The 20585-nt window shown below is 36.9% G+C and overlaps 1 protein-coding gene across 2 annotated transcripts in view; it reads right to left on the bottom strand.

Moving 5' to 3' along the window:
• LOC136158239 (cytochrome P450 2C19-like) overlaps window positions 1–20585 on the bottom strand; it is a 36125-nt gene that overhangs the window by 13934 nt on the left and 1606 nt on the right. Inside the window, exons 2-5 of one of the 2 annotated variants that reach the window (XM_065920017.1) lie at window positions 19477–19639; window positions 19170–19319; window positions 2892–3052; window positions 1435–1611 (exon numbers count right to left, since the gene is read on the bottom strand). In XM_065920017.1, coding sequence (XP_065776089.1) covers window positions 1435–1611; window positions 2892–3052; window positions 19170–19319; window positions 19477–19639 — 651 coding nt within the window. The remainder of the gene's footprint in view (window positions 1–1434; window positions 1612–2891; window positions 3053–19169; window positions 19320–19476; window positions 19640–20585) is intronic. The other variant, XM_065920018.1, reaches the window with a different exon arrangement.

Here is a 20585-nt window from a genome sequence, read left to right as displayed (position 1 = left end):
TGCATTGTAAATTTGCAAGTTGCTAGGAGTGTAAATCTTAAAAATTCTTATCACAAGAAAAACCTGCAATTATATGTGAGATGAATGTTATTTAGACTTATCGTGGTGGTCATTTTGCAATACATGCATATATTGAATCTTTATGTTGTACATCTAAAGCTAATATGTTATATGTTTATTATATTAATTCCTCAAATTAGAAATAAAAATGTACATTGTTTACAAGAAAGTCACTTAAGACCCAAATACACATTGAATGAGTAAGAAGAAAAAAGATATTGCAAGATTGAGTAGCCAAATAAAGTCTTAAGAAGTCCTGTCCTCAAGAGAAGCTAGTTAATCAGAGCCTCACCTGCTGGGGTTTTATCAGACACTAACCAACTTGAGGGTGGAAAAATATTCCATCCAGTTATCTCTAGCATTCCAGGTGGGAGAAGTGAAATTCCCAGCTCTAGCTCACTCTCGCTTTTCCTGCCCCATCTAAGGAGGGAGAAAAACACTGAGGAACACACATGAAGTTTACAGTCCAGAAGCATAGACTCATTAAAATTTTGCAATCTTATCAAAATCACTACTGCCTTCTTGGTATAAATTGACAAGTTTATTCTAATATCCACATGGAAATTTAAGGGACCACTAAAGCCAAAACTATCTTTAGAAAGAACAACAAAGTTAAGTTATATTTCAATTTCAAAATTAACTACAAAGCTAGTAATTAAGACCACCAGATGATGTGATACTGACATAAGGAGTGGCAGAGATAATTGACATAGAATTGAGATTACACAAACAAACCCCCATATTTTGAGTCAACTGATTTTTGAGAAGGATGTCAAGATGACTTATGTGGGAAAAAGTCTTTTCCATAAATGGTGCTCACAGACACCAACTTCCAACTCCATATCTATGCCAACCCATTTTACTTTACATTCAATTAAGGTTTCTCTCTTCCATCCACCTACTCTTTCCAATCACACTTCTCTGCACTGTTGAATACAGCATACACCCATCTGAAATTCCCTCCCCTGTCCTTCAATGCAAATATATTATTATATTTCCAAACACTGGACATACAGGAAGGCCAGCTGCCTTAAGCCATTCTTTCCCATTCCCTCACACAGTGTGTGCAATTACCATGACCATCTTCATATTACAGCATGATATTTTGTATTTTCTCAAAATATTCAGACACAACTTAGGGAATAAACAACTAGTTTATAATTGTTTACATTTCACCTGAGGTGTCATTCTGTCTCTCTTTGGGTAGATTCTTAGTGCACAAAGAGCAGGATCAATTTTTCTACTTATCATGCACACAATAGGTATTTAAAATGCTTGCCTGACCATTAAAATAACTCTGGTGGATACAGAACTAGTCACTGAACCACAGAATGCACAATCGATCAGATAACTGAACTGTCATTAACATTTTACCTGCTCCATTCTAATCAGGAAACAATCAATATAGTCCCGAGGGTTGTTAATATCCAGGGATGCTTTGTGTTCCTTTGCTTTCTCCAACACATAACTTTTTAAATCAGCAACATTTTTAAGTACTTTGTTATGACTTCCTGGTAAATAATCAATGAGTGCAGGGAAATTATTGCAAACCTAGGAGAGAAACAACTGTTTATTAAATAAAGATCACTTTAATAATAATTCTATACCATATGCCATATGCCAGAAATGGTATTATAAATATTAATATAATATGGTCTCTGTATTGAGGGAAATTCTTACCTTACAGGTACACAGTTTGCTATACTGATAGATGCCTATGAGGGAGAACATTCTGACCAGGGATCAAAGATGATAAACATTTCCTATAATCATATATTTTATGTATAGTATAAAGGCACTGTTATAAAAATTATCTCATTTTCTTATATCAACTCTTCCCTACTATCATGAAACATGGGATGGCATGAAATACTAAGACTCACTTTTTGTAGATGACAAACAACAGAGGTTAAGAGAGTTTGGACAACCTGATATCCAGTCCAGAGCTGGTCCCTGATGTTTCTGCTGCTATCTCATAGGCTCAAACATAATATCATATTTCAGGATTGAAAGAATACTAAAGTTATAACCAACCTAGACAACATAATAAAAAACAGAGATTACTTTGCCAGCAAAGGTCCATCTGGTCAAGGCTGAAAAAAAAAAAAAAAAAAAAAAAACAAGCAACAAAAAAACATGAAACTCAACTCAACGTGATAAAGTCACTGGGACCCAGAGCAATTAAGTGACCTCTGCAAGTTCACATCATTGTCTTTTAGGTAGAGGGCAGAACATGTCAGCTCAGCAAATCCACACCTGTGATGTTGGTTTGTGGTACCTACACCAAAAATCCCCAATCCCCTTTATCACCCCCAAAGCAATTACCTTGTCAGTTAAGACGCAAACTGAAGCACCAAACATTCCTGTCCTAGTCAGTGTCCCCTGGCAGCACTCTCCCCCTTGAGACATTCTTTTCCTTTCCAAACACAGATACTTCTGCCAACTTAATGTGCTGAAGAAGTCCTTACGTGGTGACTGGGTGACAAGACTTGTGGGCAATGGAAGGCTTTCCAGGACATGGAAGTCCTTCTACTGCTGTAGGCATGCTTTCAGGAAGCTACCAAAATAGTATATGGAAAGGGGCTTTGGAAATTGATGGGAAAATCACAGAACAGTGTCAATAGGACTGAATTACAGTTCTGTATTCTGGGCATGAATTTTCCTGTCTATCATTAAAGGCCTCCATCATCATCCCCAGATGAGCACTCTGTGATTCTCAGCTCTGGGCAGGACTGTGCTGTTCACACATTCACTTCACAGCTTGGTGTATCTGGACCTCATGGAGAAAAGAGCAGAAATGATTCCCGGAGAAGAAAGGACCTTGACCTCACCTGAACCCATGGAGAGCTCACAATCCTGACGTTTTCATTCAGTTTTTCCATTAGATCTAGAAAAATCGGATCTTTATAATCAAAACGGTTCTGGAAAATAATGGAGCAGATCACATTGCAGGGAGCACAGCCCAGGATGAAAGTGGGGTCACACGGCAACCCTAAAGAATAGCAAGCAATTTAAACAAGTCATTAAAACATACACGAGACATTTGTATTTAAGATAACAGGTAAAGGTAATTTTAGGAACTCTAAAGCAATATTTTGGGCTTCCTTGTGGCTCAGCTGGTAAAGAATCTGCCTACAGTGCAGGAGACCTGGGTTCAATCCCTGGGTTGGGAAGATACACTGGAGAAGGGAAAGGCTACCCACTCCAGTATTCTGGCCTGGAGAATTCCATGGATAGTCCATGGGGTTGCAAAGAGTCAGACACGACTGAATGACTTTCATTTTCACAAAGCAATATTTTACCTACTAATTCCCTTAACAACAAAGTACTACACATGCATAAAATCAGCACATCACTTTTACCTTAACCTGAGTAGATCATTTCACCCTAGCTATGTAAATAATGGTTTTTGAAAAAGACAATTCAATTAAAATCCACTGCCTTAGGATATACAATGGAAAAAAGACAACCTCTTTAACAAGTGGTGCTGGGAAAACTGGACAACCACTTGTAAAAGAATGAAACCAGAACACTTTCTAACACCATACACAAAAATAAACTCAAAAGGGATTAAAGATCTAAATGTAAGACCAGAAACTATAAAACTCCTAGAGAACATAGGCAAAACACTCTCTGACATAAATCACAGCAAGATCCTCTATGACCCACCTCCCAGAATATTGGAAATAAAAGCAAAACTAAACAAATGGGACCTAATGAAACTTAAAAGCTTCTGCACTACAAAGGAAACTATAAGTAAGGTGAAAAGACACCCCTCAGATTGGGAGAAAATAATAGCAAATGAAGAAACAGACAAAGGATTAATCTCAAAAATATACAAGCAACTCCTGAAGCTCAATTCCAGAAAAATAAATGACCCAATCAAAAAATGGGCCAAAGAACTAAACAGACATTTCTCCAAAGAAGACATACAGATGGCTAACAAACACATGAAAAGATGCTCAACATCACTCATCATCAGAGAAATGCAAATCAAAACCACAATGAGGTACCATTACACGCCAGTCAGGATGGCTGCTATCCAAAAGTCTACAAGCAATAAATGCTGGAGAGGGTGTGGAGAAAAGGGAACCCTCTTACACTGTTGGTGGGAATGCAAACTAGTATAGCCACTATGGAAAACAGTGTGGAGATTTCTTAAAAAACTGGAAATAGGACTGCCATATGACCCAGCAATCCCACTTCTGGGCATACTCACTAAGGAAACCAGATCTGAAAGAGACACGTGTACCCCAATGTTCATCGCAGCACTGTTTATAATAGCCAGGACATGGAAGCAACCTAGATGCCCATCAGCAGAAGAATGGATAAGAAAGCTGTGGTACATATACACCATGGAATATTACTCAGCTGTTAAAGAGAATTCATTTGAATCAGTTCTAATGAGATGGATGAAACTGGAGCCCATTATACAGAGTGAAGTAAGCCAGAAAGATAGAGAACATTACAGCATACTAACACATATATATGGAATTTTAAAAGATGGTAATGATAACCCTATATGCAAAACAGAAAAAGAGACACAGAAGTACAGAACAGACTTTTGAACTCTGTGGGAGAAGATGAGGGTAGGATGTTTCAAAAGAACAGCATGTATATTATCTATGGTGCAACAGATCACCAGCCCAGGTGGGATGCATGAGACAAGTGCTCGGGCCTGGTGCACTGGGAGGACCCAGAGGAGTCGGGTGGACAGGGAAGTGGGAGGGGGGATCGGGATGGGGAATACGTGTAACTCTATGACTGATTCATACCAATTTATGACAAAGCCCACTGAAATATTGTGAAGTAATTATCCTCCAACTAATAAAAATAAATCAATTAATTAATTAAAAAAAAAAGCAAAACAAAAAATAAAATCCACAGCGTTTATTTGTACTATTTTCATGCAAAACGAATGTTAAGTTCAAGGAAAAAAAAAAAAAAGAAAACAGTTTAAAAGGCTATTTTTACATCATTTTATAACCTAAATTTATTAGCGCTGAGCATTATCTTTTTTCAAAGTCTGTAGAAAATAAAGCACTGATAAAGAAAAAAAGGGAATAGTTGAGAACCTCAACATGCATTTTATATAATGAATAGTTGAAAGAATCATCTCTAGAATCAACAAGGAATTTAAACAGCGATTGTAGGTGCATTAATGTATTTGAAGGAACAGATTTTAAAAAGCAGCAAGTATCCATGCTGTATGAGAAGAAAAACATACAAATGAAAAATGTTGGCCACCACAACATTGTAAAGCAAAAATCCTCCAATAAAAAACAAATAAAATAAATGAGAACAAGAAAAGTAACTTTTTATAAAATGGGTTTCTTGTCTAAAATGTGAATTGTTATTGTTCAGTCACTAAGTCATGTCTGTCTCTTTGTGACATCATGAACTGCAGCACGCCAGGCTTCTCTGTCCATCACTATCTCTCTGACTTTGCTCAAGCTCATGTCCATTGAGTCAGTGATATCACTCAATCATCTCATCCTCTGTCACCCCTTTCCCTCAATATTTCCCAGCATCAGGATCTTTTCCAATGAATCAACTCTTCGCATCTGGTTGGGCAAAGTATTGGAGCTTCAGCTTCAACATCAGTCCTTCCAAAGCATATTCAGTGTTGATGATACCACTTTAATGACAGAAAATGAAGAACTAAAGAGCTTCTTGATGAAGGTGAAAGAAGAGAGTGGAAAAAGCTGGCTTAAAACTCAACATTCAAAAAACTAAGATCATGGCATGTGATCCTATCTCTTCATGGCAAATAGACTGGCACAAAGTGGACACAGTGTCAGATTTCATGCTCTTTGGCTCCAAAATCAGTGACTGCAGCTGCAAAATGAAAAGATACTAGCTCCTTGGCAGAATAGTTATGTCAAAGGCAGACAGTGTTTTAAAAAACAGAGACCTCACTTTGCCCACAAAGGTTCATATAGTCAAAGCTATGGTTTTTAAAGTAGCCATGTATAGATGTGAGAGTAAGACAATAAAGAAGGCTGAGTGATGAAGAACTGATGCTTTCAAACTGTAGTGCTGGGGAAGACTCTTGAGAGTCCCTTGGACAGCAAGGAGATGAAACAAGTCAATCCATACCAGGTGATCTGGTATTCCGATCTTCTTAAGAATATTCCACAGTTTGTTGTGATCCACACAGTCAATGGAGAGAAGGAAAGTTTTACCCACCTGAATACAGAGTTCCAAAAAAGAGCAAGCAGAAATGAGAAAGCCTTCCTAAGTGATCAATGCTAAGAAACAGAGGAAAACAAGAGAATGGCAAAGACTAGAGATCTCTTTGAGAAAATTAGAGATACCAAGGGAAGAGTTCATGCAAAGGTGGTCACAATAAAGGACAGAAATGGTATGGACCTAACAGAGCCAGAAGATATTAATAAAAGGTGGCAAGAATACACAGAAGAACTATACAGAAAAGAACTTCACGACCCAGATAACCATGATGGTGTGATCACTCACCTCGAGTCAGACATCCTGGAATGCAAAGTCAAGTGGGCCTTAGGAAACATCATGTGAAAAAGATACTGAAGGTGATGGAACTCCAGCCGAACTATTTCAAATCCTAAATGATGATGCTGTGAAAGTGCTGCACTCAATATGCCAGCAAATTTGGAAAACTCAGCAGTGGCCACAAGACTGAAAAAGGTCAGTTTTCATCCTAATCTCAAACAAAGGCAATGCCAAAGAATGTTCAAAGTATCAGACAAATTCACTCATTTCATATGCTAGCAAAGTAATACTCAAAATTCTCCAAGTGAGGCATCAACAGGATGTGAACCAAGAACTTCCAGATGTTCAAGCTGGGTTTAGAAAAGGCAGAGGAACAAGAGGTCAAATTGCCAACATCCGTTGGATCTTAGAAAAAGCAAGAGAATTCCAGAAGAACATCTACTTCTGCTTCATTGACTACGCTAGAGCCTTTGACTGTGTAGATCACAACAAACTGTGGAAAATTCTTTAAAAGATGGGAATACCAGACCACCTAACTTGCTTCCTAAGAAACCTGTATGCAGGTCAAGAAGCAACAGTTAGAACTGGACATGGAACAACGGACTTTTCAAAATTGGGAAGGAAGTATGACAAGACTGTATATTGTCATCCTGCTTATTTAACTTCTATGTGGAGTACATCATGGGAAATGCTGGGCTGGATGAAGCACAAGCTGGATCAAGATTGTTGGGAGAAATATTGATAACCTCAGATATGCAGATGATACCACCCTTATGGCAAAAAGCGAAGAGAAACTAAAGAGCCTCTTGATGAAAGTGAAAGAGGAGAGTAAAAAGCTGGCTTAAAACTCAACATTCAGAAAACTAAGATCATAACATCCAGTCCCATCACTTCATGGCAAATAAATGGGGAACAATGGGAACAGTGACAACTTTATTCTTTTGGGCTCCAAAATCACTGCAGATGGTGCCTGAAACCATGAAATTAAAAGATGCTTGCTCCTTGGAAGAAAAGCTATGACCAACCTAGATAGCATAGTAAAAACAGAGACATTACTTTGCAACAAAAGTCCGTCTAGTCAAAGCTGTGGTTTTTCCAGTAGTCATGTATGGATGTGGGAGTTCGACCATAAAGAAGGCTGAGTGTGGAAGAGTTCATGCTTTCGAACTGTGGTGTTGAAGAAAGTTGTGGGGGAGTCCCTTGGACTACAAGGATACAAAATCAGTTAATCTAAAGGAAATCAACCCTGAATATTCAATGGAAGGACTGATACTGAAGCTGAAGCTCCAATGGTTTGGCCACCTGATGCAACGAGTTGACGCATTGAAAAGACTCTGATGTTGGGAAAGATTGAAGGCAGGAGGAGAAGGGCAGGACAGAGGATGAAATGGTTGGATGGTATCACTGACTCAATGGGCATAAATTTGGGCAAGCTCCAGGAGATGGTGAAGGACAAGGAAGCTTGGCATGCTGAGGTCCATGGGGTTGCAAAGAGTCGGACACAACCGAGGAACTGAACAACAATAATACATAGTCAAAAGCTTTAGCAGAATCAATGAAGCGGAAGCAGATAGATGAATTTTTTAGAATTCCCTTGCTTTTTCCATGATCCCAAAAATCCTTTAAGCTAGGCTTCAGCAGTACGTGAACCGAGAACTTCCAGATGAACAAGCTGGATGTAGAAAAGGCAGAGGAACCAGAGATCAAATTGCCAACACAGGTTGGATCATAGAAAAATAAGAATAAAGTGCAAAATTTCTATTTCAAAACATAAATCCCAGGTAAGTGAAGCAGAAAAGGTAAATTGATGAAAAATTTTTAAAAATTGTCTCCTTAGGAATTAAATGTTTATCATTTCCTTTCGGATCAAAAATTAATTATTTGGGCAGAGTTGCCCTATGTGAACATCTGTGATATTGTTCTGTGTAGCTAGCAATAGATTAGTTTATTTCAATCAGTTTTAAATGCATCATTTAAATCAAAATTTTCATATTTCCAATAAAGAAATCACATTAAAGGAAAAGTTTTCTTTTTTGGTAGGAGATCTATAAAAAAAAAATTGCTTCAATGAAATGATCAATGAAAATTCATTATGTGCAGAGATTAAAAGTTCATATCTATAGATCAAGAATTATTTCAATTAAAAATCACCTGACAGAGTGACATAAGGAAAATGGTGAAATAGGAAGTCTTAGCCCTTGTTCTCCCTTAGAAACACTGATTTAGAAATTATAAATGCAGTAAAAATTTTAATGAGGTTTTCAGAATCCAGTTAGGTGTGGCAGTACCATAGATGAGTACACAGCTAAGAACAGCCATATTAAAACATAAAAGTGAAATTTCATTTTTTCTGTATTAGCAACTCCCCCAACCTGACATAACTCAATGATGGAAGAGGATGTCCTAGGTGGTGATTACTCCATCGCAGGAAAGAGAAGGATGAAGCATGCATCTGAAAAACTGACTTTTCAGAGGCTTCTTTAGGAATGATTTCTATCTTAACTCACTTGGGGTGTTCTCAGAACTAGGATTATATGGATGTCTGGGACCACTGAGAATAAAGGAAAGTGAGGATAGTGGTTTGCTATGGATAGCATGGCTTGGCATAATCTAAAGAAACTGAGCCACTTCAGATTTTTTCTTGAAGGGGATGGGAGAGAAGTAGAGCTTGCATCTGGTGCTCTGACTTTTTGCAGGGCTACCCAAGAGAATGGTATCTGTCTCATCTGATTCAGGGTATGAAGGGGGACCTTGCTGCAGACAAACAACAGGAACAAGAGATTACCTGAAATGAATTTGGCAAGTTTTCCTAATTGTGAAAGTCTACACTAAAGAGAAGTTATTTAATTCTCTACAGAGAAGTTGCATCTTCATTTTCAAAAGAAAAAGGTTTCAGAAACCCCCAGAATCCCTAGCCAAGATACCTGGTGAGAGTTTTGCCTCATATAAAGTTGGCCCATAAAGACTGGGCCACAATAATGTAAAGAAATTATCTTCCAATTAAAAATAATTTAATTAAATTTAAATAATCAAAAAAAGAAGGCAGAATCAGCTCTGAACTACCCATTAAAAAAAAAAAAAAGACTGGGAGAGTTGGCAATTTTTTTCAAAATCCTGGATTCCAACATTAAGTCACAAAACATAAAAAGAAGCAGGAAACATGGCTCAAAGGTAGAAAATAAATCTCTGGATACTGATCCTAAAAAAAAATGGAGGTATTACTTACAAGAACAAAGAATTTTTTTAAATATGATAAAGATACTTCACCAGTTCAAGAGGATGATTCATGAACAAAATGAGAATGTCAACAAAGAGACAAAATACAGAAAAGAATCAAAAAAGGACTTCCCTGGTAGTTCAATGGTTAAGAATCTGCCTTCCCATGCAGGAGACTTGGGTTCCATTCCTAGTTGGGAAACTAAGATTCTATATGCCTCAGAGTAACTAAGCCCATGTTAATATTATTTAATCAGAAGATCAAAAGGGAAAAATATGAAAAAGAATGAAGAAATCCTAAGGAACTTACAGAACACCAATAATTATATCAATATGCATTTTATGGGGAAGAGAGATAGAAAGGGACAGAAAGCTTATTTGAAGAAATAGTGGCAAAAACTTTCCATATCAGGGGGAAAACTGACACTCAGATTCTAGAAGGCCAACACACTCTAACTAGGATGAACAGATGAAACCACTTTGAAATACATTATAATCAAATTGCCGAAAGTCAAAGATAAAGAGAGAAGTGTGATAGCAGCAAGGAAATAGTCACTTACAACAGAAGCATCATACAACTAACTAACAACAGGTTTCTAAGCAGAGATGTTGCAGGCCAGAAATGAGTAGGATGATACAGTAAAAAGAAAAAAAAATTGTCAGCCAAGAAAACTCTTAATATATCTGGCAAAACAATTCTCCAATTAAAGATAAATAAAAGCTGAAGGTGTTCATCACCAGTAGACATGTCTTACAAGAAATGCTAAAACGTGTCATTAAAGTTGAAACAATAGGGCACTGAACAGCAACACATAGCACAAAAGTATAAAGCTTGCTGCTATAGGTAAATATATAGAACAATCCAGAATCCCAGAGTAATGTAGAAGTGGTGCATAAACCACCATTACCTCTAGTATAGGAATTCAAAGATAAACTGACAAACTTTTACCTAGATTATCTAAAAAAAAAACAGGAGAGAGAGGGCAGGGACTTCCCTGGCAGTCCAGTGGTTGAGGCTCTACACTTCCGATACAGGGGGCATGTGTTTGATCCTTGGTCAGGGAACAAAGATCCCACATGCCACGCAGCCAAAACACAACAAACAAATAAATGGATGAAAAGGTGTACAAGGAAGTTTCACTCCAAATAACAAGTGCTATTTAAAAAATTTTAATTACATGTGTATTCATGTCAATGTATGACAAAAAACCACTACAATATTGTGAAGTAATTAGCCTCCAACTAATAAAAATAAATGGGAAAAAATTTTAATTAGAAAAGAAAATTCAAATGAAAAACAATCAGAAGTGAAGATGAGATGTTACAACTGATACCACAGAAATACAAAAAAAGTTGAAGCAACTACTATGACATCAAAAAACTGTATAGCATAGAAGAAATGGATAGACAAGCTGTTAGAACTGAATCATGAAGAAACAGAAAATCTCACAAACCAAAAATGATAATGTTGCTAAATCAGTAATCAAAACCCAACAACAAAAAAAGCCTAGAACCAGATGGTTTCACTGGTGAATTGCACAAACATTTAAGGATTAGAAACATTGCCAATCCTTCTCAAACTCTTTTGAACATATGCAAATTTATCAATGCAATATACCACATTATTAAAATGAAAAGCAAAAATCAACACAATCAATGTAGAAAAAGCATTTAACAAAATTAGAAATTCTTTCTTGATAAAAACACTTCCATATTCCTCAACATAATAAAGTGATATATGACAAACCTATAGTTAACATCATACTCAAAGGTGACAGTCTGAAAGCTTTTCCTCTAGAATCAGGAAAAATATGATTGCCCCCTCTTATCACTCCTATTCAACATAGTACTGGGGGTCCAGGCCACAGTTATCTCTCAGTAAAAAGAAATAAAATGTGTCCAAAGGAAAAAGAAGAAGTAAAAAATGTCTGCTTGCACATATGATCTTATCTATGGAAAGCCTAAAGACCCTACTAAAAACTGTTATAACTAGTCAGTGAATTCAATAAAGTTGCAGGGTGTGAAGTCAACATAAAAAATGATTTGCATTTCTGTTCATTAAAAACAAACTCTCTGAAAAAGAAATAAAATAATCCCATTTTTACTCACAATAAAATGATAAAATGCTTAGTAATAAATTTAACCAAAAAAATTAAAGTGTTGTATACTGATCTCTCAAAGACACTGATGAAAATAATTAAATAAAGCATGAATAAATGAAAAACTATTTAGTGTCCATGAATCAGAAGTGTTAATACTATTATTATGTCCATAATATCCAAAGCAGTCTGTAGCATTGTAATTCTATCAAGTTCTATCAAATTCTAATGGCATTTCTTACAGAAATACAAAAAATAATTCTAAAATCCACATGGAATCACAAAAGAGCCCAAATACCCAAAGAAGTCCCAAGAAGAATGAAAAATGCTGAACACATTAAAATTTCTGATTTCAAATCATATTACAAAGCTAAGATATCAATATAGTACTGTGCTGGCATAAAAACAAACATATAAACCAATGCAACAGAATTCAGAACCCAGTAATAAACCCATACATATATTATCAACTAATATTTGACAAGGGAGCCAAGAATACTTAAAGGGGGAAGGATAGTCTCTTCAATAAATGGTGTTGTGAAAATGGAAAATTCACATGCAAAAGAATGAAACAGGACCCTTATCTTTACCATTCACAAAAGTTAACTTTAAGTGGATTAAAGACTTCAAAGTAAGACCTGAAAGCAAAAAACTACTAGAATAAAGCTTCAAGAAAATAGTCCTTGAGAATGGTTTTGGCAATGTGATTTTTTTAATGTGACACCAAAAGCACAAGCAACAAAATCAAAAGTAAACTGATGGGACTACCTCAAAGTTAAAAGCTTTTCTGTACAGCAAAATAAGTATGAAAGAAAACCTACAAAATGTGAGAAAATATTTGCAAACCATATTTCTTATAAAGGGTTAATATCCAAAATATGTAGAGAACTCATAGAACACAATAAAAAGAAAAGCAACCTGGTTAAAAATGGGCAGAGAAACTGAACAGACATTTCTCCCAAAAGACATGCAAATGGCCAACAAGTGCATAAAAGGTTCTCAACATTACCAATTGTCAGGAAAATGGAGATTGAAACCACAAAACACACGTTAGAATGGCTGCCATCAAAAGTCAAGAGATATCAAGGGTTGACTGGGATGTGGAGAAAGGTGAACACTTAAACACTATTGGTGTGAATGCAAACTTCTACAGTCACTATGTAAAACAGAGTAGAAGTTCCTCTATATATTAAAAATAGAACTACCACATGATCCAGCATTGCTACTTCTGAATGAAATGAAAACAGAATATCATAGAGGTTTCTGTACTTCATGTTTATTGCTGCATTATTCACAATATCTAAGATATGCAGACAAAGAAGTCTCTATCAGCTGCTGAATGGATAAAGAAAAAATAAATATACACACAGAGTTGACTCTTGAACAACACGTGGATGGAGCACTGACCCCCATTCCACCTGGCCACAGTCCAAAATCTATGCATAACTTTACAGTTGACCTTCCACATCTTCAGTTACATGTTCCAGAATCCAAGCAAGCATGAGTCATGTGATACTATAGCAAGTACTTACTGGAAAATATTCACATATATGTGGACCAATGAGTTCAAATCCATGTTATTCAAGTGTCTACTGTATATACATCACTTTAAGTGCAGCACTTGAGTGATATACACATACACACACATACACAATGGAATACTATTCAGCCATGAGAGGAAGGAAATCCTTGTATTTGCTACTACTGAATATATCGTGAGCATATTATGCTGAGTGAAATAAGACAGACAAGACAAATACTTTATGAAATCACTTACATGTGGAATCTAAAAAAAAAACAGAACTAACTCATAGAAACAGAGTAGAAGGATGGTTTCTAGGGGGCAGGAGGTTGGGGAGATAAGGAGTACAGATTTCCAGTTAGAAAATGAATCAGTTCTGAGGAATCTAATGCACAACAATATTATTAGAGTTAACATAGCCATATTACATACCTAAAAATTACTGAGAAGTTAGATTTTATGTGTTCTCTAAAGAAAGGTAATTATGGGACTTGATGGAGGTGCTAGACAATGCTATGGTAGTAATCTATTGCAGTGTATGAGTATATAAAATCAACATATTGTATACTTTAAACTTACACAGTATCAATAATATCTCAATATTAAGCTGGGTGAAAATATTGAGTGTAGACCACATCCATTCTGGATGTTGATTTTTTATGATACTGAGGCACTGCCTACTGCGCTAAGGAGGCAGATATTGGGAAGTTGATTTTTTTAAAACCTGGATATGTAGGTGTAGTTACAGCTACCACATAGGGAAAATGTATGGTTCAGTAGAAAACTATGCACTATCTATAGTTCACCCTTCTATAATTCTATGGGAGCTATTTTGCAACTTTTTCAATTTTCAACAATAGATAGTGACACAAAATAATTCTTATCTCTAGACATACAAACTGTTCTGTAGAGTAGAGATTCAGTTGACTTTCCTACCTAGTTTTGTCTTCATTTGCACATTCATAATCAACATTTTTTCACTCTAAATAAATCTGTACTTTCCCACCCTTGTCCTATAACCTGATTGGAACACTCTGTTACTACTTTTTGTAACTGATTTCCTCATTAATGAGTTATATAATATTTTTTACTTGTGTTCATTTAAAAAAATAAAGAAGATTGCTCAATAGGTGTCTGAAATGATGCCACCATCACTAATCATTAAGTTTTGCGCTTGTCTCAGCTTATCAATAACCAAAGGTGTGGTTGGACTAGCCCTTGTGTTCATATTTTGACTGTGGAGGCTCCTCAAAAATCAAAAATATTCAACACAATTACTGTATTACCCAGAAGTCCCATTTATGAGTTCTTATCCAAAAGAACTGAACTGATTTGGGATCTCAAATAGATATAGCCATGGGGTGGAAAGAACTTAAATACCCCTCAATAAAGAGCAAAAAATCAAATATGCAAATACACACACTGGAGTACTATTCAGTCATAAACATGAAAGAAATCTTGTCACATACTACAATACAGATGACCCATGAGCATATTTTGCTAAATAAAAAAGTCAGTCATGAAAGGACCAATGTTGCATAATTCCACTTAGATGAAGTAGCCAAAGAAGTCAAACTCAAAGAAATAGAAAGTAGATTGCTGGTTAGCAGGGCCTTGGGGAAAGGAAATGGAGAATCCAATGGGTAGAGAATAACAGTCATGAAGGATGAAAGCTCTAGAGGCCTACTGTGTGATTATAGTTAATAATACTGCCTTGCACACAGTAAAATGTTAAGAGGATAGATCTCGTGTTATATGCTGTTTACTATAAAAAAATTTTCAAGTGTTGTAAAGAAAGGTAGGGCATGGAACAAAAGGAGCCATACTTAGTGGTTCCTATGCCAATCTCCTTTATATTCCAGGCTTGTAAGGATAAAATAAAGTTTATTTTACATTATAGGTAGAGGGTGATTATGAAAACTTTGGGAAATTTCATCTATATGTGATTCACATGAAATTTGATTTTCAAGCTTTACTTTTATTTAATTCTTTAATTATTTTATTTTATTTAATAAAAAAATTAAAACAGTGTAATCTGTAATACAAGCTGAAAAATCAGAGTCATTATGACAAACACTTTGTGCCCGGCAGTGGGAAGTAAATAATTACCATAAATTTGTTATCAAAATCAATAACGATGAATCAAAGTTTGGTAAACTGAAAACAGAGTCAAATTCTAGTTCAAGATGGCAGGGTAAAAAGGTATTCATTAGGTTGAAATCTAGTTAAATAAAACATTTCATATTAATCACTTGGTTTGGTGTATTGTGCTGAATTATGATGTAGCATATCCTTTTTCAAAATATAAATACAGTGAGTATTGAGTAGCAAGAAATCATTGATGCTGATATCTTTAAATAGTGCTGCCTTTACAGAGAGGGCTTCCCAGGTGGAGCTCGTGGTAAAGAGCCTGCCTGCCTATGCAGGAGACTTAAGAGGGAGACACACGTTCAATCCCTGGGTCGGGAAGATCCCCTGGAGGAGGGGGCAGCAACCCACTCCAGTATTCTTGCAAGGAGAATCCTATGGGTAAAGGAGCCTAGTGGGCTACAGTCCATAAGGTCACAAAGAGTCGGACATGACTGAAGGGACTTAGCATGCACTTATGCCTTTACAGAGGAACTCAACGATTGAGGAGAACTGAACTGAGATATTCCTAATGGACTGAAATCATAGATGACATAACTATTGGCCAGAACTGTAGGACTGGATCCTGGAGTAACTGTCAGTTATTTCTGTGAGACTGAATATAAGAATATAGTTCAATTAAGTAAACACATATGACACTTGTTTCATGCTCCATAAGGGCATAAGGAGGTCATTGCCACCCTGTCCACTTAACAAGTATTACCTGGTGAAATGCTCCAAAACAGATAACCACATTTATGATACAGGAAAACCACTGCTCTCTCTTTCATGAAATGACTCAAAACTATTCTCAGCAATTTCTGATATTAAAACAAGGCTCAGGAGATGCTATGAATAAATGACCATATTATAACCACACAGTATGTGTAATCATAGAAGTCCACACATAGCAAGTATAGATACACAAAAGCCCACTTGGTTCTCTGCTTCAAACCCTCTCTCCTCAACATGAGGGCTGACAGTCATGACCTATAGGAAAGGTGTGGCCCATCCTGAAATGCTTCCAAGGGGCATCATTGGAGAGAGAGAAGACTTTTTTTTTTTTTTTTTTTTAATATTATTTTATTAGTTGGAGGCCAATCACTTTACAACATTTCAGTGGGTTTTGTCATACATTGACATGAATCAGCCATATAGTTACACGTATTCCCCATCCCGATCCCCCCTCCCACCTCCCTCCCCACCCGACTCCTCAGGGTCCTCCCAGTGCACCAGGCCCGAGCACCTGACTCATGTATCCCACCTGGGCTGGTGGTCCGTTTCACCATAGATAGTATACATGCTGTTCTTTCAAAACATCCCACCCTCACGTTCTCCCCCAGAGTTCAAAAGTCTGTTCTGTACTTCTGTGTCTCTTTTTCTGTTTTGCATATAGGGTTATCGCCACCATCTATCTAAATTCCGTATATATGTGTTAGTATACTGTAATGTTCTTTATCTTTCTGGCTTACTTCACTCTGTATAATGGGCTCCAGTTTCATCCATCTCATTAGAACTGATTCAAATGAATTCTTTTTAACGGCTGAGTAATATTCCATGGTGTATATGTACCACAGCTTCCTTATCCATTCATCTGTTGATGGGCATCTGGGTTGCTTCCATGTCCTGGCTATTATAAACAGTGCTGCGATGAACATTGGGGTGCACGTGTCTCTTTCAGATCTGGATTCCTCAGTGTGTATGCCTAGAAGTGGTATTGCTGGGTCATATGACAGTTCTATTTCCAGTTTTTTAAGAAATCTCCACACTGTTTTCCATAGTGGCTGTACTAGTTTGCATTCCCACCAACAGTGTAAGAGGGTTCCCTTTTCTCCACACCCTCTCCAGCATTTATTGCTTGTAGACTTTTGGATAGCAGCCATCCTGACTGGCGTGTAATGGTACCTCATTGTGGTTTTGATTTGCATTTCTCTGATGATGAGTGATGTTGAGCATCTTTTCATGTGTTTGTTAGCCATCTGTATGTCTTCTTTGGAGAAATGTCTGTTTAGTTCTTTGGCCCATTTTTTGATTGGGTCGTTTATTTTTCTGGAATTGAGCTTCAGGAGTTGCTTGTATATTTTTGAGATTAATCCTTTGTCTGTTTCCTCATTTGTTATTATTTTCTCCCAATCTGAGGGCTGTCTTTTCACCTTACTTATAGTTTCCTTTGTTGTGCAAAAGCTTTTAATTTTCATTAGGTCCCATTTGTTTATTTTTGCTTTTATTTCCAATATTCTGGGAGGTGGGTCATAGAAGATCTTGCTGTGATTTATGTCAGAGAGTGTTTTGCCTATGTTCTCCATGACCAAGTGGGCTTTATCCCAGGAATGCAAGGATTCTTTAATATCCGCAAATCAATCAACGTAATACACCACATTAACAAATTGAAAGATAAAAACCATATGATTATCTCAATAGATGCAGAGAAAGCCTTTGACAAAATTCAACACTCATTTATGATTAAAACTCTCCAGAAAGCAGGAATAGAAGGAACATACCTCAACATAATAAAAGCTATATATGACAAACCCACAGCAAGCATCACCCTCAATGGTGAAAAATTGAAAGCATTTCCTCTGAAATCAGGAACAAGACAAGGATGCCCACTCTCACCACTACTATTCAACATAGTGTTGGAAGTTTTGGCCACAGCAATCAGAGCAGAAAAAGACATAAAAGGAATCCAGATAGGAAAAGAAGAAGTGAAACTCTCGCTGTTTGCAGATGACATGATCCTCTACATAGAAAACCCTAAAGACTCTTCCAGAAAATTACTAGAGCTAATTAATGAATATAGTAAAGTTGCAGGATATAAAATTAACACACAGAAATCCCTTGCATTCCTATACACTAACAATGAAAAAAACAGAAAGAGAAATTAAGGAAACAATACCATTCACCATTGCAACAAAAAGAATAAAAAACTTAGGAGTATATCTACCTAAAGAAACAAAAGACCTATACATAGAAAACTATAAAACACTGATGAAAGAAATCAAAGAGGACACAAACAGATGGAGAAACATACCGTGTTCATGGATTGGAAGAATCAATATTGTCAAAATGGCTATTCTACCCAAAGCAATCTATAGATTCAATGCAATCCCTATCAAGCTACCAACGGTATTTTTCACAGAACTAGAACAAATAATTTCACAATTTGTATGGAAATACAAAAAACCTCGAATAGCCAAAGTAATCTTGAGAAAGAAGAATGGAACTGGAGGAATCAACCTGCCTGACTTCAGACTCTACTACAAAGCCACAGTCCTCAAGACAGTATGGTACTGGCACAAAGACAGAAATATAGATCAATGGAACAGAATAGAAAGCCCAGAGATAAATCCACGAACCTATGGACACCTCATCTTTGACAAAGGAGGCAAGGATATACAATGGAAAAAAGACAATCTCTTTAACAAGTGGTGCTGGGAAAACTGGTCAACCACTTGTAAAAGAATGAAACTAGAACACTTTCTAACACCATACACAAAAATAAACTCAAAATGGATTAAAGATCTAAATGTAAGACCAGAAACTATAAAACTCCTAGAGGAGAACATAGGCAAAACACTCTCCGACATAAATCACAGCAAGATCTTCTATGACCCACCTCCCAGAATATTGGAGAGAGAAGACTTAATGATAGAGTTACAGAGCATAGAATCACCCACCATTGGTTTTTCTCAACTCCTCCACCAGGCAGCGGGCTTCCTCTTGAGTTCGGTCCTCAATGCTCCTCTTCCCCATCCCGAAATTTCTCAGGGTCATGAGGGAGAAGCGCCGCATCTCCTTCCAAGTCTTCCCATTGCTGAAAACGATTCCTACCAGGAGGAGAAACAGAGACTAGGAGGGAGGTTCTAGGGAAGGAGAAGTAAGCTGACTCTTGGCAGCCTCCCACGTGGACGAAGCTCTGCTGGAGAGCTCTTCAAATTCCTGTTTCCATCCTGCCCACTTCCATTGCCAATGCTTAACACATACCATTTCCTTTATTAGATCTTTCAGCCAATGGAAACCTGCCTCTTCCAGAAAACTCCTCTCCCAGATCAATCAGGGCTTCTTTCACTGCTTCATATCCATGCAAGACCACGACAGGCTTCACACCAAAATACACAGTGAACACAGGGCCGTAGACTTTGGAGAGCTGTGAAAGGAGGTACACAAAAGAGCAAAAGATGTCAATATTTGAAACTATATTGTGCCTGAGGCAGAATGTTATCATCCTACTATTATGCTTTCATTCTGCCACATACAGTCTAAATATTTTTGAATTTAATACATAAATATGATGGCAATTGTTACAGTTTCCATTTATGGATGGTCCATTATGCTAGGCAATGGCCCAAGTAACTGGTACCCAGATTATAATTAATCCTCATATTAGCAACTTCAGCAGGTTTATTTGCCCGGCTTATAAATAAGGAGTACATCATGAGAAATGCTGGGCTGGATGAAACACAAGCTGGAATCAAGATTGTCAGGAGAAATATCAATAACCTCAGATATGCAATGACACCACATTTATGGCAGAAAGTGAAGAGGAACTAAAGAGCCTTTTGATAAAAGTGAAAGAGTAGAGTGAAAACGCTGGCTTAACACTCAACATTCAAAAAACTAAGATCATGGAATCCAGTTCCATCACTTCATGGCAAATAGATGGGGAAAGAATGGAAACAGTGACAGACTTTATTTTCTTGGGCTCCAAAATCACTGCAGATGGTGACTGCAGCAATGAAATTAAAAGTGCTTGCTCCTTGGAAGAATAGCTATGACCAACCTAGACAGCATATTAAAAAGCAGAGACATTACTCTGCTGACAAAAGTCCATCTAGTCAATGCTATGGTTTTTCCAGTAGTTATGTATGGATGTGAGAGTTGGACAATAAAAAAGGTTGAGTGCTGAAGAACTGATGCTTTTGAATTGTAGTGTTGGAGACTTTTCAGAGTCCCTTGGATTGCAAGGAGATCAAACCAGTCAATCCTAAAAGAAATCAACCCTGACTATTCATTGGAAGGACTGATACTGAAGCTGAAGCTCCAATGCTTTGGCCACTTGATGGGAAGAGGTGACTCATTTGAAAAGACCCGGA

This window comes from Muntiacus reevesi, chromosome 2 (assembly GCF_963930625.1).
Source record: "Muntiacus reevesi chromosome 2, mMunRee1.1, whole genome shotgun sequence".
NCBI lineage: Eukaryota > Metazoa > Chordata > Mammalia > Artiodactyla > Cervidae > Muntiacus > Muntiacus reevesi.
The sequence above is the reverse complement of the archived record's forward strand: the minus strand, read 5'-3'. Positions and strand labels throughout refer to the sequence as shown.